This window comes from Mesoplodon densirostris, chromosome 15 (genome assembly GCF_025265405.1).
Source record: "Mesoplodon densirostris isolate mMesDen1 chromosome 15, mMesDen1 primary haplotype, whole genome shotgun sequence".
Taxonomy (NCBI): Eukaryota; Metazoa; Chordata; class Mammalia; order Artiodactyla; family Ziphiidae; genus Mesoplodon; species Mesoplodon densirostris.
In genome coordinates, this window is record NC_082675.1 from 25,774,714 (window position 1) to 25,800,661 (window position 25,948).

Here is a 25,948-nt window from a genome sequence, read left to right on the forward strand (position 1 = left end):
ACACTCATAGGACACCTGCCCTGCTGCCTGGCACACTAGCTGGGCACACTGACCTCAGGTGGTCAGCTCCCTGACTGAAGCTGTGTCCAGAGGGCTGTTCTCCAGAGATCTCTGTCTCCACAATGTGGGGCTTGGGGAGGGGTCGAGCAGCAGTCAGGCAGCATGAGAGCACCGGCTGCAGACCAGGACCTACAGGCTCCGGCTCCATCAGCTCTCTGTAGGACCTGGGGCAGGTCTGAGGATGCCAGATAATGCAGGATTTCCAAACACGTTCTTTTTCTGTAGATTCTTTTAAAAACATTTATTTATTTATTTATTTAATTTTAAAATTTTTGGCTGCATTGGGTCTTCGTTGCTGCACACGGGCTTTCTCTAGTTGCGGCAAGCAGGGGCTACTCTTCGTTGCAGTGCGCGGGCTTCTCATTGTGGTAGCTTCTCTTGCTGAGGAGCACGGGCTCTAGGCACGCGGGCTCAGTAGTTGTGGCACACAGGCTTAGTTGTTCCGCAGTATGTGGGATCCTCCTGGACCAGGGATCGAACCCGTGTCCCCTGCATTGGCAGGCAGATTCTTAACCACTGTGCCACCAGGGAAGTCCTTTCTGTAGATTCTTATCAAGCAAAATGCCAGGAGTCCAGCAGCCAGCAGAAAAGGGTTCAGGGTGCAGGGAGGGCTGTAGTCCTGCCCTCTGCACCCCCCATGCCCTCCTGTGGGCCCCACTGTCCCCCCACTCCTCCCCCACCCTCCCGGGTCCTCCTCCTGCCCACAGCTATGCATCATCCAGGCCCTCTCCAAGACCCATGGTCAAGGTCGAGCTGAGCTCTGAGGCTCTCCCACCTCCAGCACTGCTTGTCTGCACCTCCACAGGCCCTGGAAGGGATGCAAGCCCGAGAAGCAGGAAGCTATTCCAGTCCCAGCTAAACCTGCTGTGGCAGGTCGAGGGCTCGGGTTCCTGTGCACTGGTGCTGAGAACCCGAGGACAAGACAAGAATCACTCATTTCGCAGTGAGGATAATGTTTACTGAGAATGGCTCATTACAAACAAAATATATGTATAAAATCTCTGTAATGCAAAAGATCCCTTTTGTCCCCAGGTGGCTGAACAGAGCCAACAGTCCAGCGTGGCCCCGTGTGTGACCAGGGGGTTGTGGTGCCACGTGCTGTAGGCAGAGTTCCTGCCGTCTGGGCTCTGTCTCCAGCCCCATTTTCATGATTTGTGCGGGAACACGACACAATTGAGGTTTGCGTCCTGCCTCCATGACCCTCCCCAGGCAGGTGGCACCACCCCAGGGGCAGGCGGCTCTTGTGAATCTTCCAGACAGGTGACCTCTAATCTGCGCTTGCCCTGAGAAGCCCTCCTCCAAGCCCAGGGATTGAGTGTCTCTGATGGACAGAGGTGCCGTGACCTCTCTTTGTGGAGGCTGCTCTCCGTGCCAGCCTCACTCACAGGCAGCCATCCTGAAAGCTTCACTTCCTCTGTTTCCCTTGACACATCTGTCCTCACCAGTGTTACCCGGACCCCTCCTGAGGACACCCAAACCCAAAGCCACCATGCATGGTACTCCTGGGCGTGGGACAGCGCTCCCTGGGATCCTGGGCCACCCAGCATTAAGGCAATGGACACGAGGCCAGTCTGCAGGCAGCTCTAGTCTCTGAAACCCAGGGTGGCTACCCAACCAACAACGCCTCCCTCTTGGTCAAGGCCGTCTGGTGTTGAGGAACAATGTGGTTAGGTGGTCTGACAGCCCTTGTCAGCAGAGCCCACCCCTGCCCCTCAGAGTAGCCACGGCTCTGTAGGGGCAGACGCGGAGCATGGCCATGGTCGGCAGTCTGAGGGAGGGGCAGCAGCTGCCCCACATCATGCCTTGGGCACCGGAAGACCGAGATGCATGGTGCCACAGCGGTGTGGCTGTTGAGGCATCCCTACCCCACTAGCCAGAGGCAACCCGAGGCGTGGGTATCCCCAGCCCCTTTGGGAATGATCCACTGTCCTTATTTTTCAGGTGCAGACCCAGGTTCAAGACCCAGCTCCACCACTCTCCTGGGCCAGATTCTGTCCGTATGGTGAGAGGCCCCTTTGAAAGAGAACTTGGGCTGGCTTACCTGTCCTGTGAAGAGAGGTGTCAGTGGTTCCAAAGTACCTACAATCTCACTATTATTGTCTTACTTGAGGTTGAGTCTCACCCCCATAAAGTGAAAACTTAAATCTCAAAAACACCACCCTCCCCTTCTCAAAAAAAAGAAAAAAGAAAAAGAAAACAGCTCTAGTCCATGCTATGGTGCCGTGCTGTGTGATCCTGGGTAGGCAACACCCCTCCTGTCAAACAGAAGAGACCCAAAGTTCTGTGCAAAAGGTCCTGATGTGAACACCAGGGTGGGTGGTGGAGGGTCACAGTACCCACCCTCCACCCAGCCACTGATCAGCCACGCAGGCCCAGGGCCCCAGCAACCAACCCTGCGAAACTTGGGGCTCCCTGCCCTCAGACGCAAGTCCCGCTGCCTGCCTAGTCAGGAAGCCTTGCGGGTGTGAGCATCTTTGGGGCCCAGGCAGCTATTCCTGGCCCTTGGGGTCAGGCATTGTGAGCACTGCTGGCCAGCAGGAGCCAGGGTCCCACCTGCAGCCCAGGTTTCCACCCCAAGGAGATGGAGTACCTGGAGGGCCGCAGGAGCCTCAGAGTCCTTTCTGCCTGAGGTCCAGCCCTCCCCAGGGGCCAGAAGCCTTGCAATCAGCTGCAGGAACTGGTCCCACTGGGAGGTGGGAGGGGGCGGCGGCATCCACCAAAGGGCCCAGGGGGGTCTGCGGTACTTCCAGGTCCCTGCAAGGCTGGAGCAGTCCCAGCCCCGGGGGCCCAGGCCAGCTACACAGTCTCCAAACAAACAGACAAGCAACATCTCTCTCAGGGCTCAGTCACCAGGTCTGTGGGGAGATGGGCTCAGGCTTCTCCCTCTGCCCTGGGTCTGGCTCACAGGCAACAAGGGCACCCGTAGGGGTGGATGTCCCCTGAGCACAGCTGGAGTCAGCCTCGGGGTCCTGGGGGAGGCTCCACTCAGATGATCCGGTGACGACCCAGCAACCAGCAGGAGTGCAGGGTAAGTGGCATGACGGCTCGGCGCTGGTGGATTAAGCAGGTGGGACTCAGCCTCCTAGAACTCCCTGGGGCTTGGTCACATGAGCCAGAGCCACAGTTCCACATCTGAGCCCCGGCAGCCCCAGGCCTGGGCCAGGGCCTCCTGAGTGGGCCCAGCTGGGGCAGGGCAGGGTGGGGTCCAAGGGCCTGGGCACACCAGGCTCCTGCTGTCAGCTGTCCAAGTAGACAAAGAGGATGTCCTCGTCCGTGCCGTAGCTGGTTCTGGCCTCCTCGAAGTTACTGATGCTGGTGCTGCACATTCCTGCTGGAGCACGAGGGGCAGAGCAGGGTCAGCGGGTGAGGCGAGCACCTGCCTGACCAGCGCCCAGGGAAGCCACGTCCCACATGCCTGGCTGCCCCTCACTGCTCGGGAAGCCCTCCTTGCCTATTGCAGCCTTTGTGAGCTTGTTCTCTGACCTTTCCCCAGCTCAGCAGATGGAGAAAGTGAGGCCCAGAGAGGGGAAGAAACACGCGCGAGGTCGCACGGGACAAGTCTGTGTGAGTCAGGGTGGTCCTTCCCCATCCCCAGGGCCACGGGAGCCCTGGGGGGTTCTGGAGCCAGGGCTGGGGCCGGGGCTGGGCAGACTTTCCTTTCTGACAAGTGTGCTGGCTGTCCTCGGAGGGCTGGCCTGGGGGATGTGGAAACTGTGGCCCGTGCAGCTGAGACAGCAGGGTGGGCCCCAGGAGGTGGCAGGGGGCTGGCACAGTGTGAGGGGGAGAGGGCTGGCCTGTGATGACAGGGGCGTGGAGGCTAGCACAGCCCCAAGTTGTGGCTGGTTTCCTGCATGGCCAGAGGGGTGGCAAGGATGAGGGAGTCCAGGGGGAGGAGGGGCTCTGGGGAGAAGGCACTGAGGTAGGTCTTGGCCACACCAGGTTGAATGGGAGGAGTCGTGGGGGCCAGGGGCCGCCCCGCCCACTGTTCCCGCCTGCCACACTTACGGTCAGCATAGGCCGGGTTGTTGTAGAAGATGCAGCCAGTGGCCCGGTTGTAGCCACGCAGCACGATGAAATGGCCCTGGTAGTCGGGGGTGCGGCAAAAGCAGCGGTGGCCACTGGGGGCAAAGCAGCAGTACTTGACGGGGCTGGAGCAGAGGTCGCAGTGCAGCACCCCTGAGTTCACCAGCACGATGGCCACGTGGCCCTGTGCCAGGTGGGCCTGGATGTCCTGCACGCTCACTGTGCTGTGGGCAGGAGGAGGGTCAGCTGTCGCCGCTGGGCCCCATTCCCCGTCTCTCAAGTGGACCCCCACTTGGACCACTGTCCTGTCCTGTGTCACAAAGCTTGGGGACATGGCTCGTGTCTGCCCTGAGCTCCTCGCAGGTGGGAATGTCCTGCTTTGTTACGGTGGCCCAGGCTCAGATGGGGGCCAAGCATGGGACCAGGGTTGGAGGGCTCTGAGTGTGCCCAGGACAAGCTGGCCCCATCAGGCCCTTCACAGGGTGACAGTTCAGCTCCAGACAGACCCCCATCAAGCGCCACTGGAGCAGCACCCCACCTCTTGACCTGGTTAGTGAATTCTTTTGTACAAGCACCCCCCGCCTTGGTCTTTTACCCTAAATGATGCGTGATTAATGTAAACTGTTGGTTTAATTTGCTTCCCAAAATCTGAGCCAAGCACGACTTCACCAGTTTCAAAACCAAGTGCTTCTCTGAAAGGGTTATTTTTCTTTTTCTCTAAGGCTCCTCGTGGCAGAAGGGGCTGCCCAGGAAGGACTGGTCAGCAGCACATTGAGGGGAACCCCCAGTTCAGCCAGCTGCTCCAGACTCTTAGGCACGGCCCCCCTCCAATGCCCCCAGAAGGAAGCAAGTCCAAGTAAGACCCAGAGGGGAGAAGGGCTGCAAGGGTCCTCTACACCTGGGGCCCCAACATCTTCACGGGGGGACGCTCACCCACTCTGGGCCCTCCGTCCTTACAAGCTCCTCAGGAGCACACATTAGCACCTCATGGCCTGGCCCAACTCCAGCCAGGCTGAGTCACAGGACTGTCCGGTCTGTTGCCTTGGCCCAGGGAAACATGCTATTTTTCCATTTGGTCTTTGAAATGAAACAGCTGGCTGAGTTGCCAACGGTATGTACCAGAGTGGGATTTCAGCGACCGGGAAAAGCAGGGGCTGGACTGGAAGGAAAAGAGCAGACTCCATGGGACCCCGGGGGTGCAAGTCCCAGGTTCGAGTCACAGCATGGCTGAGTTGGGGTGGCCGTGGTGACTCACACTGTTTTCCCCATCAGTTTCCTCACCTGGCGGACGGGGACAGCCCCAGCTCTCCACTCAACAAGGCAGCATCTGTCAAGTGCCACTAAGCACACATCGGCGGCCTCTCCCTCCAACATGTGCTCACGGGGCCCAAGGATGTGTGGAGACATTTTCCCTGTTTCCCAGTGGGCTTTCGTGTGCCTAGCTTACGTTACAATGAAAACAGAAATCTGGGGGAAATGGGAGACCCAAGAGAGGTCTGGGGGGCCCAGCCCAGGTCTGAGCCAGCAGGCCTGGGCGCATTACCTACAGGGAGCCCAGGGAAAGAAATGGCTTGCATCGGGGCAAGTCGTTCGCGGTGTCTCCTGAGTCCTGCCCCCATGTGTAGATTGAGAAGGGGGATCCACGTAAGGTCAAGCAGCCCGTGGGGAGATCTGGCAGCCAGGCCTCCCTAGACAGTGTCACCCTGGGCTGTCCCTGTCACCCTCCATCACCGTGCCAGCATGTTCCCCAGGCCGTCACCCCTTTATTAGGGTCCCTGTGCTCTGTCCCATGCCACCATTCTGTGAGCAGCCCGAGGGCTGGCTAGAGTCTGTCTTGCTCACCTGTCCCTCCATCCCCCACTCAGGATCTACCCCAGGCCAGAGTTTTGTGTATAGTAGGTCATGTAGCCCCACTTGTTCCTATTTCATGGATGGAAAAACTAAGGCCTGGGGAGGGGGGGCAAGTCAGTCAGTGCCCAGGGCCACCTGGGTAGAAAACCCCAGTTCTGCCTGACTCCCCAGCCTTTCCTGAGGCCTCCCCCCAACCTGCAAGACTGTGGGTGAGCAGGTGCACAAGGAAGGGCAGGGGTGGGGTGGACTCACCACTTCTCCACCAGCACCTTGCAGGCCTTCGCTTGTGCGAACAGCTGGTTCACCCGGGTCTCCTCTGTATCGAAGTGCTTCCTGTAGAAGGACTGAAGAGAGAAGGGCAGCTGGAGAGGCCACTGCCCTCACCCCACTTGCATGGAGTAAGCAGCACCTTCTGGAGTTAGCAGAGGAGCCCAGCCTGCAGGGGGACAGCACAGGCAGCATGCCTGGGTGGAGGCTGTGTCTGTCCCGAGTGGGCAGGGCAGCTGGCCGGGAGCGCAGGACCACACAGAGAATGAGGAGGATGCTCAGGAGATGGGTGGGCAGCAGGCTCAGGCTGGCACCCTGTGGAAGGTTAGCCGCCCCTGGGCTTGTGTACCCCGATGGGCAGGACTCTGGAGTGAATGAGCAAATGGGCCGGCTGAGGCCCCTGGATATCTAGCCATCACTCAGCTCAGCCAGTGTATGTTAGCAAGGAACAATCTTTGTTTGGTGCAGGGGTCTTAAGGGGGCCAGAGCCCCTGTGGGGGAGGCAGAAAAGACCCTGCTCTTAGGCCCTTTCCTCTGCCTCGCGGCCACACTGACCAAGCCAGATCCGTGAGCCTTCTTCCCCTGGTCTAGGAGGTTCAGAGGAGAGTTAGGTTGACGGGCACTGGCCACCGTGCGACAACCCTCTTGCCAGCGAGACCGGTAGTGACTCTGCTGTGCCAAAGTTTGGAGTGTGGGCCGTGATCCACCCTGCGGGAGGCAGGTGAGACCAGCTCCAGCTGTGCTGGGTGGGAAAATGCACTGGGGTATGGGCAAGGCTATGCTGGCATTTTTTTTAAAAAGAAAAATAAAAGAAACGAAAGACAGTATATTGGTTTTTCTTCCAGAACACCAATGACCCAACTTGGAGCCAGCTGTCCCCATGAGAAGGAAGAAAATCGGTGAATGATGGCGGAGGAGGACAGTGTGTGCTCTGAGGCCTGGCCCGGCTCATGCTGGGACACAGGGAAGGACACAGGAAGGTCACCCAGACGCTCCTCTGTGCATCGTCAGGTGCTGTCGAAGGCAGGCGGTGGGTGTCTGTGGTGGGGGTGTCAGGAGGGACCCGGCTTGCTACTGGGGTCCTCTGAGCAGCTGGACCCAAGGTGATCTGTTCCGACAGCTCACAAGTCCTGTCCATAGCGCGTCTGCCTTGGTTCCCCGGTCTCCGCACACTGCGTGCTCACCTGGGTGTCCAGGTCTGGACCACACCCTCTTCTGATCACCACATCTGGTGAAGGCCAGTGGCCGGCGCTCACCTGGTTCTTGTAGCCCTTGTCCACGCCCAGGGTCTGGGTGCAGAAGCGATGCCTCACGCCAAAGTGGCGCATCAGGTAGGCCAGGTCGATGGTCCAGATGCTCCTGGTCAGCCGCAGCTCCTGCAGGGCACTTTCGAACTCACTGTCGTCCAGCTGGCCCAGGTAGCTGTGGGCAGATGGGCTGTTGAAGTCAGGGAAGCTGACCCGGGTCACCCTCTACCCGAGGGCCTGCCAGCCACTGTCTGAGCTCCTGCGCCCCCGGAAGGCTCTGTCCTTTGTCATGAACCCCTACGTCCTGCCCACACACTGACAGGCACAACCCGAGGCTGCTGGGGGCACTGCGCTGGCCACGGAGTCCAGGGCCTGGATTCTGCGTCTGACCTCTCTTGCTGGCTGTGACTCTGGTCAAGTCTTGCCATCCTCTCTGGCCTCGCCAGCTTCGTCTCTAGGACCATCTAAGTGCTTGGACCACATCAGTGGTTTTCTAAGTTTTAGGCACAGAATCCTTTTCTTGAACCCTATCTTGCCTGGAATTCCAGGAGGTAAAATGGGTAAGGGAGAGGCTGCCCTGGGGTTCTAGGCTGCTACCTGAAAACTCTGTGACAAGCAGATGGCTATGGTCCCTCCGTGCCCCAGTGGTCAAGGTTCTTGTGATATTCACGCAGCCTCAGCTCAGCGGTCAGCTCCCTAGTGACTCAGTCTCCCAAGAGTCCAAGGCCAGGGGTGGGGAGGACACCACATCTCAATCATGGGGTCACTCTGTGGGCCAGGCCCAGGCACCTGGGACTTCCTGGCCATTCCAGAGCCCTGGCATTCTCAGGACGCAGACCTGGAAGGCCTGGTCCACCGTTGCTTGCTTTTGCAGGTGGGATGGAGCCTGGATGGAAGCTGGGCCTCCCACAAGCCCCAACAGAGGAGAGCCACATGGACGATGAATCCCACCCAGGTCTCTCCCTGTGTGCCCCCCCGGCAAGAGCAGGTGCTGTGGACTGGGAGGGCTAAGGCCTGCCCACTCACCGCAGCACCATCCTGGAGCAGGCCAGGCCGCAGTCCCAGTGGTAGAGCTGCTGGATAATGGGCACGGGCAGCTGCACAAAGTCCCCTGCATGGAAACACACGGAGGTCACAGACCCTGGTGTAGGGCCCACCACTGCCACTCCCACCATAATCAGCTGCTGCCCAGATCCTGCAGGGGCCATTCAGGGACCAGTGCACAGCCTTACAAAAGGCCCCCCAATCCATTCTCCTCACCACGGCAGTGAGCTCCCCGAAATGCCAGTCAGAGCAGGCCAGCCCTACACAAAACCCTCCAGTGGGCTGGCTCCCATACCTCCCAGGACAAGGCCTTCATGGCTGCTGCTCCAGCACCCTCTGCTTCCTTGCCTCCCCGTATCCTCACCAGCTAACTCCTGTCCACAGACGTCACTTCTCCATGATGACCCCTGTTGTGCCTGGCGCCCCACTCCGTGCATTCCCAGCCCCACAGGCCCCTCTCCAGAGCCCTCTCTGTGGTGGGCGCTCCGAGGAGGCAGGGACAGGGTGGCAGCCGGGAGGCACTCAGCAGATATTCATGTCTGAATTCCTGAGGCCCCTGACTCCACAGCCCCCAGGGCTACAAGGAGGGGTCTGTCACGTGTCTGCATGTGGAACGCTACCCTGGGCGGAGCAGAAAGGGCCCGACCTAGGCATTCCGGCATTCCAGCCCCGGCTCTGCCAGTGGCCGGCTGTGGGCTAGGCCACTGACTCCCTCATGCTGGACAGAGTCTGGCCATCTCTAAAGTAGGGACTTTGGTCTGATTCAGTTGTTCAATCAACAAATAATTCCCAAGAGCCCAGTAAGTGCCTGGCATGTGAACCAGAGATGGTTGTGAGTGACACAGACAGGTCCCTGCCCTGGTGGACAGCAAAAACAAGCAGAGTAGGAGAAAAACAAAGGGCCAGGATAGGGGAAGTTGGGGGGGGGGTGTGCCTTAGAGAGGAGAGCCAGGGGGCGCCAGGCAGGGCTGCGGCAGGCAAGCTGGCACGCGGCCTGCAGGACCCGCCTGCCCTGGGATCCTGTGAATCTGGACAGAGCTTAGAGTCTAAAGAACCGGAAGGATTTCTCTCCGGCTGTGAGCACTCTGTTCACTTAGGACGCCCTTTCAGCCCATGTGGTTTCCCTGCCTCAGGGGTCTCCAGGGGACTCTCCTGAACCCACGACTGGTCTGTGCAGAGCTGCCCTGGCCTCCACTGCGTGCACCAACCAGGAGGGCCACCCATGAATCCTGGAGTCTGTCCTGGCCTTTCAACCTGCTGGTCTTGTCCAGGCAGCCTCTTGTCTGGAGTGGGTCCCAAGCTCCTACTCCCCATGTCTAAACACTCCCCGGCTCTCAAGGCCTGGCTCAGATGCCAGCACTTTTGGGGCCTTCCCTGATCCCAGGCTGGCCGTGCCCCTTCCCTAATCTGCACTCTGCCGGGCCAGAGTTCATGCTTTGGCTCACAGGAGGAGACCCCCGCATCGAGCTCATCTGTGCCCTGCTGGGCTGTCACACATTCCCAGGAGGCAGGGACCCGTGACTGCTCCTTTGCTGCACTGTACTGTCCTCTCTCCTATGCCTCACCAGCGGGGCCCTTGGAAGGCAGGATGGCACAGGTAAGTGCAGGCCACCAGCTGGCTGAGTCACATGGCCTCTCGGTGCCTGCTCCTTTCTCACAGACGCCAGCCCACAGGGTGCTGTGGGCACTTGGGGCAAGAATGTGTGCGAAGCCCTTCACAGGCGCTGCCGTGAGCCCTGACTTCCATCCAGCTGGGGCCAGGCACACTGAGACCAGGCAGGCTCAGGCTTTGCTCCCTCCTTCCCCGACCCCTGGAGGCTCTAAAAGGAACCCAGGCCATGACTAGAGGCCTTCTGATATTCCCCTCCACCCACTGCGATGGATTCAGCCCCCAGGGCTCCATCCTGCCTGACTTCTGCCTGTCCTCTGCCCCAATTTCTACCCCCAGCCCCTCTCCTGTTTCTGTACACAGCAGCTGGAGGGATACCTTCCAGTCTCCCATTGCTCTTAGAATAACGTCCTTATCTCTTACTAAGGCCTGTAAGGCCTGCCCCACTCGTTCACTTTGGCCCTCACCCCAGGACCTTTATATGTGCAGCTCTGGAACTCTCTTACCCTCAGTACTCAAGTCTTCCCCTTTTTGTCACTTAGGTCCCAGCTTAAAGTCTCCTCCCATGAGAAGCGTTTTCTGACTGTACCTTTGGGAGAAGGGGCTCTTCTTCACAGTATTTCCCTGTTTCCTTCACAGTACTTAGCAAAAGTAACAAAAACAAGAAAAATAAAATAAAGCTATCCTGTCTCCCCACTAGGCTGTAAGCTTCCTAAGGGCAGAGAATGTGCTAATCTTGTTCACTGTTATTCCCAGTGCTTAATGTCTGATGCTTAGTAGTAACTCAAACCTTTGCTGGAAAAAAAAAACGAACTTATTAAGCACCACTGTGTGTCAGGTAACTGAGACCAAGCCCTGCCCTCCAGGTGTTCACATCCTAAAGTAATCCCCCAACGAGCTGAGTGGAGAGAGAAGCCTATGCAGTGTGCTGTCCCCTTGTGGTGGGTGCCTCCCTCTTCAAGAACCCCTCACTGTGGCTTTAAACTGCCTTTCTGTTTTTCTCTACATGGGCTGTTTACTCCCCAGCCTTTGCTCTTGCATATCCCTTAGTCCGAAAGGTGGTCTCCCATCCAAATGCTCTGGTCTCTTTCCCTCCCTGAGGCCCTCTATATGGAGGATTGGAGGTGGTGTGTAACTTCCCCACTGGACAGACTGGGAATTCCTCAGTGGCAGGCAGACAACATTCGCCTCCTCCCAACCCTCAGACCACAGCTGGCACACAGACATGCTTGAATCGCGAATGGAAGGCGTTTTTTTTCAAAAAGGCCTTATCCCTCGAGATACCCAGGCCTACGTGTCACCACAATACTCCCCTTTCCCCCAGGCTTCCAGACTGTGCCCCTCTGTTCACAGCTCCCTCCTTGCTCTGTGGCCTGGGCTCTGACACTGGCTAGCTGGGCCATCTTTGGCCAGGCTTTGACTCTTCCTGTGCCTCCCCTATGCCCAGCTGTAAACGTCGCAGAGGTCGGCGGCTCTCTAGGGCCCTCGGGAACTCTGCTGCCCCTTCTCTTCTTGCCCTGCTCTCTAACTCTTTTATCCTTACCCCACCCCCAGGGTGGCTAAACGTCCCCACGTGGCCATCCCGAATCCTGGCACAAGCGGGTCAGCCAACAGGGACCCAGAGATACTCCTGTGGTGGGTGATAAGAGTAGGCGAGGCCTTCCAAGCCCAAAGCTGCTGCCAGATGTTGATGCCTGGAGCCAAGGGACTGTCCCACCTGAGAGCTAGGGTCTGCCTGTAAGGTCCTGGCCTGGCTTCAGTTGGCAGCTGTCGCCAAGGAAGGAAGGCAGCTCACTGGCCCTGAATACTTAACCCCTCTCGGCCTCAGTCTGCTCATCTGCAAAAGTGTAAATAACATTGGTAACCGACTTTGTCATTATGAGCATTAACGAGGCTCTGCACGTAAACAACTTAGCATAGTGCCTGCCCACAGAAAGCTCCCTGTAAACGTGAGTCACTACTCCACAGAGGCTCAGGAAAGGCAAGTGTCTGATCCAAGATCACAGAGTTAGGTAACTGGAGGAGTAGGCAGGCAAATCCCAGGGTAGCCCCGGGCTCTACTCCTTGCTGCAATCACAGTGTCCCACTAATGCCTCAGGGTTGGGGTTAATGTGCTCCTGACCTCTCCAGTGTGTTGGCACTTCACTTTAGAGTTTACCAGCCCTTTCTCTTTCTCATCAACCCTGTGCCTTAAGCAGAGCAGGAATCACTGCTTTCCCCCTCCCCCACTTAGAAAAGCAACCACCGCACTGAACGGGTCAGTCTGTTTCCGCCCCAAAGGAACTCAGGCCACCTGGGGCAGAGGAACTAGAGAGTGAAGAACTGTAGCTGGGTCTGGAAGGCCAGGGGAAGGCCCTCCCCCATTGCTCTGTACTCCCAGCCAGTTCCCAGCCCTTCTAGGCCTTAACTACCCGAGGGGACAGGATCTTCCAAGCCCCAGGAGGACTTTTCGTTTCTGGGGAAGGTGCCGCTCCTAACTCTCAACGGGGACCCTCCCACCATGACCGCAATCAGAGCTGCCTGGGGTCCCAGCCCAGGGAGTATCAGGAAACCCCAACTAACCGGGGCTGGCGGTGGGGTGGCCAAGGCGGAGTGCACACCTGGCCAGGTTTCGCTCAAAGCTCTACAGCCCGGGCCGCGGCGGCCGTCAGCCCAAGGTCGCGCGGCCGGACCCTGCCCCGCACTAGGGCGGGGTCCCCCCTGTTCCCCGAGGTGAGAGCTGAGCCCTCGAGGAGCACTGACCGGGTTCGAGCGGCGGCCCCGCTGCCTCCGCCTCCGTCCTCATGACGCGGGCGGCGGGGGGCTCCCATGGCCCCGGCCCGGAGCCGGCTGCAGCTTCGGCTTTGACTGGGGCTGGAGCGGGACCCGTGCGCGCCGGGATCCTGGGCAGCCACCGCCAGCACCAGCGCGCTGGGGTGAAGGGGAGGCAGCGGCTGGGCCGCCCCAAGCCCCGCCCTGGCCCTTCCAGGCCGCGGCCCGCCCCGCCCCGACTCCTACGCCTCCAGGCCCCCGGGCTCGGGATCTCAGCTCGTCCGGTCGCTAGCGGTCCCGGCTCCCGGGAGCCCCGCCCCTGGCCTCCCGAGCCTCGCACCCCTTCCCCGCCCGGCTCCCCGGAAGCTCCGCCCAGGCCCGGGCGTTCCGCAAACGCGGGCTCCCCAGGGGCTCTTCCCCGTGCAAGCTCCGCCTCGGCCCGGCCAGCTCCTCCGCCAGCCTCGGGCCGAGGCAGAGCGCGGGGCTCCGGGAGACCAAGCCCCACTCCGACCCCCTGGAGGGAAGGTCACGGGCCGCCCCCGCTCCGCTCCGTCCCTGTTTCCCTATCCGTATGGTGGGATACTCGCCTCGCTCAGGGCGCCCCTTACCTGGCGCTGCCGGGTTCTCAAGGTTAGATTGTGAGGGCAGGTCTTGACCCTCGGCCCCACCGCCTGTCGCCCCCCATGCCCACCTTGCCGTCCAGCCCGTCGCTGGTGTGGGATGCTTGGAAACGCGACCCCCCTCTGCCCTTGCCGGCCCGAGGGTCGATGTTTCCGGCGGCACCTGGGTCCGGTCATCAGCCCTCTCTTCCGGGCCCGGAACTATTATACCAGAGCCCAAGTTTCCCAGCCGGCGGGGTGAGGAGAAAGCGGAGGCGAGACTTCGCCCGCCACTAGGAAAAGGAAGGGGGCGGGCCCTGCGCGAGGCATTTTGGGAACGCGTGGTATTCTGGGAGAGCGGGACCCGCCATTCGCTCGCTTCACGCCTTCGCAGTCGCAAGAGTCACCTCCGTACCAGAAAAGAAGAGGAGACCGGAACCGGTGAGGAGAGGCCGGGGCGGGCGAGGGTAGGCCGAGGTACCCGCGAGGGGCCGGGGGCTGGAGGAGGACGCGCTGCCGGGAAGCTTTGCGGGGCTCGGGGAGGGAGAAGAGCGGGAAGCCCGGCCACCCAAACATGAGCGTCGCCTCACTAGCGCCTGGGAGTGAGTTCGTTAGCTTTTCCCCAAAGTACATGCTCTTCAGTTTCTATACCTCTCCAGGCCAGTGTTTTTTGAATCATCCAGGTAATGGTCTTGAGATCATTTCTAACTGATTGCCTCCTTCCCCCAAATCCTACCTGGGTGATCCTTTTCAAAGCCCTTTGCATCTCTGCCTCCATCCCCCTTTCAGACACTGGTCCCCTCATGCTTTCTACACTGTTACACAAGTTTTTATCAAGTTTCCCTGCCTCTAAATCGCGTTCGATTCATTTTGTAAGTGCGTATGCCTTTCCATCGGATAATTCCTATACTGCCGTGGTTCCCCCACTGCGTTCAGCATAAAATCCACACTCCTAAGGCTCCGCACCAGGGGAGCCTGTCTTTCCCAACCTCTCCTGTTCCTTTTCCTCTCTTGACCACACAAGATGTGCCCATCTTGGAACAGAAAAAGTCCACTGCTTTTCCCTTTTAATTAGGTCAAGTCAGGCTCTTGCCCTGATTATGTTTTTCCTCCAAGATAAGCATTTCCTGCTTGTAGCACATTGTCACTTTGTGAACACTTTGCTATTTTCTCTTTAGCCTTGATGGTGAAGTAAGTGGAGGGTCAGAGAGCACTTAATAGGTTGAATTAAATGCACAGCCTCTTCTCGACTTGCCTGGCTCTTTTGGTCTGTATCTGCACTGCTTAGTGCCCAATGCATTGGGCTCTTGAAACGTGGCTAATGTGACTGAAGGACTGAGTTTTCTATTTTAATTTTATTTTATTTTAATTGAGTTTAATTTCAGTAGCTGCATGTAGACAGTGGCTACTGCCTTGGACAGCTCAGGTCTGTGTCATAGGTTCTCCAAGAGATGTTACCCACAACTGAGGGTTGACAAATATACATGCATTCCAACCTTCTCTTCTCCAACACACAGTATTGGGGAACACATAGTTATTTGATGAAAAGTAAGCGATCTACAGTGGGAGGGAGATGGGAGGCACTTTTCATTTCCATTAACTTTCCCTCTAGCCTCCCTGTTCCTCCCCACCCACATCTTGCATGTGTTTGCTAGATAGGTCCTTCAAGCTAGGAGTTAAGCTACTTTTTTCTGTAAAAAAACAAAAAAAAAACCCGCACCTTTGGCATCTTTGCTAAGTTTTGTGTAGTTTCAGGCCTTGAGGGCGTGGTGTTTGCCACATGCCTTCTTGGGCTCTGAAAGGTGAACTAACTGTTGTCTCTCTCACTGTAGAACTCTCTTCCTGCCGAGATGTCTATTGGCGTGCCGATTAAAGTCCTACATGAGGCTGAGGGTCACATCGTGACATGTGAGACGAACACTGGTGAGGTGTATCGAGGGAAGCTCATTGAAGCAGAGGACAACATGAACTGCCAGGTATCCTGCTTTGCACTTGAGGCTGTAGGGGAGGCTTGAGCCTGTGCCTTGGAGGACAGAAAGATGGTGGTTGGGGGTCTTTTTGAAGTTCTCATTCAGCAGTTATTTACCGAGTGCCTAATGTGTGCCAGGCACTGCTACGGGTACTGGGGATGTGAGTATAAATAAGAGCCATTCGGAAGTTTGGAATATTTAACTTTGTTCTTTGTGTCTCCCAATCCCATAATCATTTTCTCCCATATTTTGGGGACCTGATTAAGAAAAGTGACACTACCTTCAAGAAAACCATCGGGTTCGGGGCCACTGTTCAGTTACCCCATATGTTTGCATAGTGCTTTGCAGTTAGCAGAATCTTCTGCTCACATATTGTGTTTATTTGCCATTTTTCTTGGGGGAGGCATCTCATTTGATTGCATTTATAGCAACTACCTTGTGAGGTAAGCAGGTTTGGTGATAGTTTCATCATCCATAAGATAGGAAGAATAGGGAACTTCCCTGGTGGTCCAGTAGTAAAGAATCCACCTTACAATGCAGGGAACGTGGGTTCGATCCCTGGTCAGGGAACTAAGATCCCACGTGCCATGGGGCAACTAAGCCTGAGCGCTACAACTACTGAGCTCGCATGTCTAAACTAGAGCCCATGTGCTGAAAACTACAGAGCTTCATGTGCTCTGGAACCCGCGCGCCACAACTAGAGAGAAAAGCTGCAACAAAAGATCCCACATGCCGCAACTAAGAACCAACGCAGCCAGAGATAAATAAAATAAATAAATAATAAACCTTAAAAAAAAAGATGGGAAGAATAAGATTAAAGGACTCATCTACTGAACGTCACTCTGTTAATGAATGTTGGAGCCACTTCTTGATGTGGTGCCCTTCCTGTGGCACAGCGTTGCCTTTTGTTAACAGTCACGTGGATTTGTATGGCATCGCTTTACAAAGTGTGTAACATAATTTCTCCTTAAGAGCTTGGACTTTGGAATCAGATGTGGCTTTGAATTCTGATTGACCTTGGGCATGTTAATCACCTCAGTTTTCTCATCTGTAAAATGAGAACAGAATTAGTTCTGCAAGAGATTGACTGGGAAAGCTAACAATAAAGGGTAAAGGAGAGGGAGCAGGAGAGCTTTCAGTCTGGGGTGCTGGTCTGACACTGGGGAAAGGAGAGGGGAAAGGAAGGAGGGTTGAGTAGGAAGAGCCTTAGATGGTAGTGTATCTCTGAGGAAGTCTCAGCCAGGCAAAGGAAGGTTTCTCATTGGAAGAGTCTAGCATGGGGCACAGGTGGCCTGGCTCTATACCCCCACTGTGGTCAGTCATTGGCTGGCAGCTTGCGAAGAGAGTGGCTTCAGGGTGAATGCTGTGGTGGATCCCAGTCCGAGCAGTGCACTCCCAAGACTGCCACTGGGGTAACACCCCCACCCCAGGGCTGTTCTGAAGATCAGATGAGTGTGTGTGTGTGTGTGTGTGTGGCAACTAGCTCAGCACCTTGCACGTTGTAAATGTCAACATATGGTACCTGTTGATGTTTCCTAGGTGAGAAAACTGAAGGTCAGAGAGGTGAGGTGAGTTACCCAAGGTCATATTGCAGGACAGGTGTCCTAAGTATCCATTGTTTCACAGGGTTCATTGGTTTATTTGTGATTTCTCTGTAGCTTTGAGCATCCTCTTCCTGCCAGGTTGACCAGCTGGGGGTTCCCTCGTGTTTGGGGAAATAGACATATGGTGACTGCAGGTTTCTCTCCTCGGTGTTAATGCCACAGAGGTGGGTGGGTGGCCTCTCTGCAGGTCTGGTGGGGCCAGGCTTCCTTTGCCTTCGTGAGGTATGGCTGTCATAGGTCCAGTCCCCTGGCTGAAGGCATCCTCATCCATTTTAAGGTGCTTCAGTTTGGTGAGTAGAATGCAAGACTAGGATAGGGACTCTTCGTGTGTTTATTCAGCTGTTTATTTGGATAACTTTCTGAGTTTGCAAAGCTTCAGACTTCCCATCTGTAACGTGAAGGTAAGGTGTCTGACCGGGTGACCTTGGTGTTCTCTCTGATGGTAGCCAGTGTGAAGTAAAGCACACAGACCCTGTGATGGATCTGGAATCATTGCAGCCTGCCACCTGGTGTGACTTGTCATGAGCTTTGGACCTCCCTCACCCTCTGTTCCCTCCTTTCTAAATCAGGGATAAAAATAGCACCTCAGCCTCAGCACTGTAGTGCAGAATAAACGAGCCGTTGCATGTCAGATAGTGGGGCCCTGCCACCTCCTTCCACCTGTGTTAATCTGCTAGGGCTGCCATAACAGAGTCCCATGCTGGGTGGCTTAAACAATAGAAATTTATTCTCAGGGTTCTGGAGGCTAGAAGTTCGAGCTCAAGGTGTTGCAAGGTTGGTTCTTCTGAGGGCTGTGAGGGAGGGATCTATTCCAAGCCTCTCTCCTTGGCTTATAGATGGCTGTCTTCTTCCTTTATCTTCACGTGGTCTTCCCTCTGTGTGTGTCCGTATCATAATCTCTTCTTATAAGGACATAAGTCATATTGGACTAGGGCCCAGTTACCTCTGTAAAGATCCAGTCTTGAAATACAGTCACGTTGGTGGGGACTAAGACTTCCAATATATGAATTTGGGGGGTGTGTACAATTCAGCCTGTTACCCTGCCCATGCCAAGATTCGAGGCCTCACGGGGTACAGCGAAACCTGGCGTGTTGGATAGACCCCAGCAGGCTGTGGCGGAGCTGAGCTCACTGTGGTGAGCACCCAGCGCAGTTGACTCACGTGTCCCTGGGCTGGGAGGCCGATGGTGCCTGCTGTTCTCCTTTCTTCCTAGTCTCAGTAAGTCTGCCCTTAGGGGATGAGAGAGTCCTCTTGGCTCTCTCTCTGCTTGTTCTTTGCTAGAGGGCAGCTGAGTTCAGTGTTTGCCATTTGATGTTGGGTTTTAATAACATTCTATTATAAAAATGGTGTGGGGGACTTCCCTGGTGGTGCAATGGTTAGGAATCTGCCTGCCAATGCAGGGGACACGGGTTCGAGCCCTGGTCCAGGAAGATCCCATATGCCCCGGAGCAACTAAGTCCATGTGCCACAACTACTGAGCCTGTGCTCTAGAGCCTGCGAGCCACAACTACTGAGCCCGTGTGCCTAGAGCCCATGCTCCGCAACAAGAGAAGCCACCGCAATAAGAAGCCCATGCACCACAACGAAGAGTAGCCCCCTCTCACCGCAACTAGAGAAAGCCCGCACGCAGCAACGAAGACCCAATGCATCCAAAAAATAAATAAATAAAATTTAAAACAAAAAAAGGTTTTTGAGGAAGACCAAAGTGAATAGTTGTTTTTTCGTGGGAACTTATATGTGATTAAATTTTTAAAAATATTTTTCTTACTTTAAAATGACAATCGTGTTAAGCTTGTGATCATAAAGCACAGTAAATGTTATTTTTTAAAAAGAGAGTAAGGGCCAAATCCAGAATTTCATTATTTTTAAAGTGATGTAATTCCTAGATGTTTTGGTGGGGGAAAAGTGATAGTTAATAGATTCTGAAGAAATGATGCTTTGGGGGCTTTGGCATGATCACCCCGTCAGTGACAGGACTGTTTGAACTGTTTTCTTGGCTGTGGCGTAATGGTCTGTGGAAAAATCTACCTAGATGTTTCTTCTGAGCTATTTGAGAGTGGATTGCAGTCATCATACTCCTTTATTGCATAATATGTTGTGTGTATCTGTGTATATTTCCTCTTACTGTATCCATAGTGCAGTTATTAATTCAAGAACTCCAAGATTGAGTCAGTACTTTAACCTGCAGTGTATCCAGTTTCTACAGGTGCACAGTGTGTCCTTTATGGCCGTGTAGTCCTCTCTGCCTCATTCCTGGGTTTAGTTGTCAACTCATTTGATGCTTCTTTGGTCTGGGACGGTTCCTCCAAGTTTGTTTTTCACACCATTGATGATTTTGAAGACTAGAGGCCAGTTATTTTGTTAGAATGTCCCTTGTTTGGGGTTTCTCTGATGCTTCTTCCTAATTAGATTTGGGTTATGCTTTTATGGGCTGTTATTGTGTGATTTTTGTCTCCTCAGAGGGTCAGTCAGGCCTAAACACCTGTTTGCCCCTTGTTTGCAATGTTAACCTTGATCTTTTGGTTGTTATGTGGTCTCTCCACTGTATGTTCCTTTTCCTTTTGTAACTAATGAGAATTTTGTGGGGAGGTTCTTTAAGTAAATACGTTGTGAGCATTCTGTTCCTCATTATTATCCCATTCTTCAGCCCCATTTAGCTTGCCGTGAAGATTCTTGCTTGAATCTTTTTACTATGATGGTTACAAAGAATAATTTTTGTTTTTCCTCCATCATTCTTTCTGTATTTATTGGGTCTGCTGTATGGAAGTGCCTTCCCTTACCCCCCCCATTTATCCATTCATTTACTATCAATATAGGCTCATACTGTCAATATGTTTTGTTAAGGGTGTTATAATCCATTGCTGTCATTGTTTATTTTGATGTTCCAGTTATCCCAGATTTGACCAGTAGGAGCCTCGCAAGCTGACTCTTGTGTCCTTTGGTGTGTCCTGGTCATTTTGGGGGAGCACATCCCTATCTTCTGGTATAAGATGCTTGTTACAGGCTCATCTTTTACCTTCCCTAACCCAGCTCTGGAATCAGCCATTTCTTCAGGAGCCTTGCTTGCTTTTAGGTTGGGAGTAGAATTTAGAAACCAAACTCTAAATTCTACTGGGTGCTGTTAAGCATTTTGAAGTCTTAGTTTAACTTGTCAAACTAGGACCTGTGTCCAAATGGCTGTGGCTTAACAGTGCCAGAAGTTTCCGTTCATTGCATGCACATTCTGTGCCAGGTACTATGCTGGGGTTTTACATACAATAGGTCCTTGAGTCATCACAGGACATCTCTGAGGACAAGCTTCCAGGTGCCCAGGGTGACCAAGCATGGAAGGAGCCAATCTAAATCCAAGTGTCTGACTCCCAAGTCTGTGAACTTGGCGACAGTCTCTAAAATGAGGCCTAGAGTAAACCTGTTGGATCCCATGCCTCTGAAAGCATCAGGCCCTCAGTTCTGACTGTCAGATTCCAGACAGGAAAATGAGGATGGTGGGACAGGGAGGGGGTGAACATCTGCTGGCTGCTCGCCGTGTGCCCCGCAGCTGGGATGCTGTGACCGACTATCCTTGGCCACCCAGCACCCTCCGTCCCGGCCCCAGACATGTGGGTAATGAGTACAGAGACGGTCTGTACTAAGATCTTCTCTCCCCAAAGTGTCATTGCAGTTGGGCACCTGACTTATGCCATCTGTGTTTCATTGTGGCTGTTTGGGAGAGTTGAATGGACGGGGTGTTCCTGCCTGACTTTCATTTAAACCGAGTTCACACAAGTTGCTGCCTTTAGCTCATAATGCGAGCGCAGCTTGGGCTTGTTGACAAGCTGTGTACCCGGCGGAGGGATACACGGCACGGCCATTTCTCTGCTGGTGCCGTGGAGAGAGCGCGAGAGCAGCGGCCAGCCTGGTTCCTAGGCTGTAATAGGACTAGAGATGCTGGGCTCTTTCTTGCTTCAGCCCAGGTGGACACATGCCGTTTGTGAAAGCACTCAGTGTAAGTGTTGTTGATCTTATGTAACAGCCTCTGTCAGGGATTCTCAGAGCGGGTTGGGGAGGCAGTGACAGAGGAGGGCGTGAGATGTACCAGGATGTGCTGGAGGGGAGGCGGCTTGGCAGCTGCAGGGCAGCCTTAGAGCGTGTTTGATCTTTCTGCCTCTGGGCGCTCATGCAGAGGCCGCAGGGGCCAGTTAACACTCGAAGAAAAGAGCAAGTCAGGCTGAGGTGACAACAAGCAGTCAGAAACTGGGGAGCCAGCACACCTCTCTCCCATGTGCGCTTGACCCATTCTGAATAAATTGTAGTCCTTTTCCATCCAGAAGGCTGATAAAATAAACTGCTTTATCTGATAAACGTGGTGCCTGTTGAGATTGGCACTGGCAGGTTTGTGTCACGTTCCCACGCCCAGCCAGTATCCCGGCTGGATTCTCCTCTAAGCCCCCCTCCAGCCCCCACCCCCCATCCCACGGTTGACGCATTCATCTGTCCGAAGTGCCGCCCTAGCCCTGTCTGCCCTGCCTCTGTCCACAGACTTGCGTGGCCCCACAGTCTCTGGGGTGACGGCCCTGCCCTCGGCCCCAGTTCCTCTGCTCCGTGTCCTGTCTGGTCTTTGTGCGAACTCTCGCCTCACACCTGTCCTTATTCTGAGCCATTCATGCAGGCACTGCCACCCCCACTTCTCAGTCCCTGTCACCCAAGCCAGAGGGGCTCTGTCTCACCTACTAGAGTGTGTCCCCTGGGAGGTCAGGGACCGCATCTGGTGCATGCTCGTAAGCCTCACGGCGCTTTTGCAGTCCATGTACTGGGCAGATGCGGGAGGGGACACAGGGTTTGGACAAGCAATTCTAAGCCATTTCAGTTAGTTTATCACGTGCTGGTGGGAGAGCGAGGATGGCAGAGTTGGGGCTTTGGGGGCCAGTCCAGGCATTTGAATCAGGAGTCCCTGCCTTCTGGCTGTTGGACCTTGGACAAGTGCCTTAGTTTTTTTATCTTTAAAAATGGGAAATCTCATACTGTTAGGACCATCTCTGAAGTGCTGAGCACAGTCCCTGGCGCACACAATAGACCCTCTGGAGTTCCCCCAGCTTTATTTAGTGATGTGAGTTTCTGCATTTCTGGACTCCCTTCCTTGCCGAGGCTTGTCTTCACATACCCTGCTCTCCACTGGTGCTGTTGGCCTTTACTCATGAGCCGGTGGTTCCCTTCCAGATGTCCAACATCACAGTCACATACAGAGATGGCCGAGTGGCACAGCTGGAGCAGGTGTACATCCGTGGCAGCAAGATCCGCTTTCTGATTTTGCCTGACATGCTGAAAAACGCACCCATGTTAAAGAGCATGAAAAATAAAAACCAAGGCTCGGGGGCCGGTCGGGGAAAGGCTGCTATTCTGAAGGCCCAAGGTAGGTGCTCCTCATGCACTGGTTGTGACATGCGGGTGTGTCATGTACCTTTTAGAAATGCCCTGTTATTGCTGGGGCATGGGGGTGGACCTGACCTGAGCCATCTCCATACCCATTGCCACCCCTTTTCCCTGCAGTTGGGGGATCCAAGTGCCCTGCCTTCTCTGTCTGCCTCACCTGATCCCATTTACAGGAGTTATGCAAAATCCAAAGTGGCTCCTTAGAAAGAAGATGGGGACTTAAATGAAAGAGTAGATAAGTCTCCTATAATGACTCTCTAGGAGGCCCTTTGTTTTCAGAAATTCTGGGGTGTCTGGGGGAAGCTTGCCCTGGTCTAGTTTGCTGACTAGAGGCACCGTGGTGTTGATTAGCTGACTCCTAAAGCAATGGGATAATAGTTCCTCTTGAGGCTGGGGATGTCTACTGATACACAATATAAATAAGGGAAATGGGGGGGGGAATCCACTTTCAGATAAGAAATAAGCAGTTTTGAGCCATCTTTACCCATTAAAGGGGGCTGACTTCATTTTCAAAACTTCTTACATTTGAAAATAAGTCCGTCCTTTACCACTTTCCAAAAGTGGGACTAGCCTTTTCCCAGTGACTTGGTCTGACCTCTTTTCTTGGTTAGCCCAACCAGAGTTTTGTATGTGGGTCCTGAAAAGTTCTGCCATGTTGATTAGCTAAGAAAGCAAATGCAGTCGCTAGGAACCGTCTTAGTATTTATTGGTAAAAGGCTTTACAGTGCAGGAGTCACCTCTGTCCGTGTTTTTAGCTGCAGTACATATGTTGAGTTTAAAGACGCAGTAGAATAACCCTTTAAAATGCCCTCCAGAAAAACTGATCAGAGAATCTCCTTGCCCTTCCTGGAAGAGAGATAGTTGTGGGGAGATGGGACCAAAGCTCTGGACCTTTGTCCTGGAGAAGGAACTATTTTCAGAAGTTCCAGCTTTGTGCTACAGCTGCTGTTCTCTCTGCTTCCTCAAGGAGGGCTGCCCTCGTTGTCACTGTGTAACGATACCATCTTCTCTAGCAAAGGGAGGAGCCCAGTGGCCGAGCACTAGAAGGCGCTTGGAAGTGAGTCTGCCTTGGCCCGCTGACCTCTGCCTGAGCCACTGTGCCTGTGCCAGCCCCAGGCTCTGTAAGAGGAGAGGGGTGAGGTTCCAGTTAGTAGCCGTCAGGATATTGTCACCCGTTCTTCAAAGCCACTGGTCTCCTAGAACCTTTGGGTCACAGAGAACAGCAGTCTTTATGTGGGGAGTGGTTTTGGTTTTTTCCCCCCATTCCAAAATATTTCACACCTGCAGAATAGCTCGAAGAATAATAAAACCCCTCACCCAGATTTAATAGATACTAACATTTAACATCTGTTTGTTTCAGAATTTTCAGTGTGAATTAAATGCATCTGTCATGTTTTATTAGCTCACCCTGGGCCAGCTCTGAGAAGTCATCTTTTCTATGGTTCCCGTACTGGGTCCCCAAACCACCTTTGCCACAAGGCCTTGCCTCTGGTGGGGAACAGTGCTGGGCTGGAAGGCAGGAGTCCAGGGCTCTCCAGCTCTGATGCCAGGCACCTGCCCCTCCCAGGGTCTCTGTTTCCCCCATGAAATGTGACACGGTGAGCATGGTGCTGTACCGGGTGGCCTTTCAGGCCCCTTCCTGGGCCATGTCCTGGGGCTCTGGCTGCTCTGTAATATGAGTCCTTACTAACCTGGCCTTGTCCTTTCTCTTCCCCACCTTTCTTTCAGTGGCCGCAAGAGGGAGAGGACGTGGAATGGGACGTGGAAACATCTTCCAGAAGCGAAGATAAATTTATCTGTTGGACAGAACTTTGCCTTTATTTTTTTCTTTTAGGTTATCTGGGTCAGGGGGTGCGTGCGTATGTATATGTCTTAGGTTATCTTTTGACATCTTTTTCTTTAGATCTGGGTAAATGTTAAACTAAATAAATATGGTGGGGTTTTTTCTTTTTGAGAATATAAGGACTGTGTGTTCATTTTGTATTTTTGTGTGTGTGTGTGTGTTTGCTTTGGCAGCAGGTTAAACTTTCACACCCTGTGAGATGTCCTGCATTTTTCCAGTTTGAAGTAGCATAGTTACTGATAAGAGCATAAGCTGCTGTTCCAGGCCACTTGCTGGTTAAGCCCTTGGAACAACTCCAAGGGTGCACAGATTGCCTCGTTCTTCGGCACGGACATTCATGCAGCACTTTGTTCAGGCAGCCTTTGTGGGCGCACCATCAGCTCAACTTGAACAACACAACACACGTGGTCATGGTCTGTGAAAAAAACCTAATACTGTGACCTTGTAGCCTGGAAACCCCAGTGACTCAGCATTTAGCAAAAGTAATCCAATATTAAAATGTAATTCAGGGCTTCCCTGGTGGCACAGTGCTTACGAATCCTCCTCCCAATGCAGGGGACACGGGTTCCATCCCTGGTCCAGAAAGATCCCACGTGCTGCGGAGCAGCTATGCCCGTGTGCCACAACTACTGAACCTGCGGCCTAGAGTCTGTGTGCCACAACTACTGAAGTCTGCGCAGCTAGAGCCCATGCTCTGCAACAAGAGAAGCCACCACAATTAGAAGCCCGTGCACCGCAACGAAGAGAAGCCCCCACTTGCCGCAACTAAAGAAAGCCTGTGCACAGCAATGAAGACCCAACACGACCAAAACCAAATTAATTAATTAATTTTTAAAAATGATCCTGATGTGTCAGGACTTTAAAAAAAAGAAAAAAGGTAATTCAGAGAGTCCTAGTGGCTGCTGTACTGGCTTCATAAGCAGTTTTGTGGTGATTCAGCAGACAGGTTCTTGTGTGTTTATCAGAGCATCTCAGCATGGACTGGCACAGCTGCAGCTCTTAATGCAGCGAAGGTAACTAAAGAGCACAGGGTGTGCAAAGTGAATAGCTGACAAAAACACAGAAATTGGGAAAGCAACCTGGAGAAGTCAGACACTGAAGAGAGGTCTTGCAGGGATTCCATGAAGGATGAGCTAGAGCAAAAACTTGAGGAAAAAGGATCAATTATTGGCCCTTAGAATGTTGCTCATTGAACAGATGGTTCAGGTACTGGAGGGAGAGGAAGAACCTACATCAGGCAGAGATTTTTTATTTTTATTGGAGTATAATTGCTTTACAGTGTTGTGTTTCTGCTGTAGAACAAAGTGAATCAGCTATATCCCCTCCCTGTTGAGCCTCCCTCCCACCCCCCACCCCCCCATCCCACCCCTCTAAGTCATCACAGAGCACCGAGCTGAGCTCACTGTGCTATACAGCAGGTTCCCACTAACTAGCTATTTTACACCTGGTAGTGTATATATGTCAGTGCTACTCTCAATTCGTCCCACCTTCTGTGTCCACAAGTCCGTTCTCAATGTCCGCGTCTCTTCCTGCCCTGCAAATAGGTTCATTAGTACCATTTTTCTAGATTCCATATGTATGCGTTAATGAACGATATATATTTTTTTCTCTTTCTTCACTCTGTATGACAGACTCTAGGTTCATCCACATCACTATAAATGACCCAGTTTC

The 25,948-nt window shown here is 54.1% G+C and overlaps 2 protein-coding genes across 9 annotated transcripts; one reads left to right on the forward strand and one right to left on the reverse strand.

Annotated features, from left to right (window-relative positions):
- Positions 1-996: 996 nt before the first annotated feature.
- On the reverse strand, positions 997-13,734 carry GUCD1 (guanylyl cyclase domain containing 1). Of its 8 annotated transcripts, none has more exons than XM_060118485.1 (6): positions 13,544-13,734; positions 8,475-8,559; positions 7,458-7,623; positions 6,187-6,278; positions 4,066-4,307; positions 997-3,391 (listed from the first exon to the last, which is right to left on the reverse strand). In XM_060118485.1, exons 1-6 carry the CDS (start codon positions 13,647-13,649, stop codon positions 3,297-3,299), a joined length of 786 nt encoding a protein of 261 aa, XP_059974468.1. In that variant the 5' UTR covers positions 13,650-13,734; the 3' UTR covers positions 997-3,296. The 8 variants fall into 8 exon arrangements, with proteins under 8 accessions (XP_059974468.1, XP_059974469.1, XP_059974475.1 ...); XM_060118486.1 differs by having other exon boundaries at positions 997-3,388; positions 13,544-13,733; XM_060118492.1 differs by lacking the exon at positions 13,544-13,734 and adding an exon at positions 12,844-13,179 and having other exon boundaries at positions 997-3,388; positions 4,066-4,178.
- SNRPD3 (small nuclear ribonucleoprotein D3 polypeptide) lies at positions 13,289-24,396 on the forward strand. Its single transcript, XM_060118494.1, has 4 exons — positions 13,289-13,892; positions 15,284-15,427; positions 22,222-22,414; positions 24,163-24,396. Exons 2-4 carry the CDS (start codon positions 15,302-15,304, stop codon positions 24,222-24,224), a joined length of 381 nt encoding a protein of 126 aa, XP_059974477.1. The 5' UTR covers positions 13,289-13,892; positions 15,284-15,301; the 3' UTR covers positions 24,225-24,396.
- Positions 24,397-25,948: the final 1,552 nt, after the last annotated feature.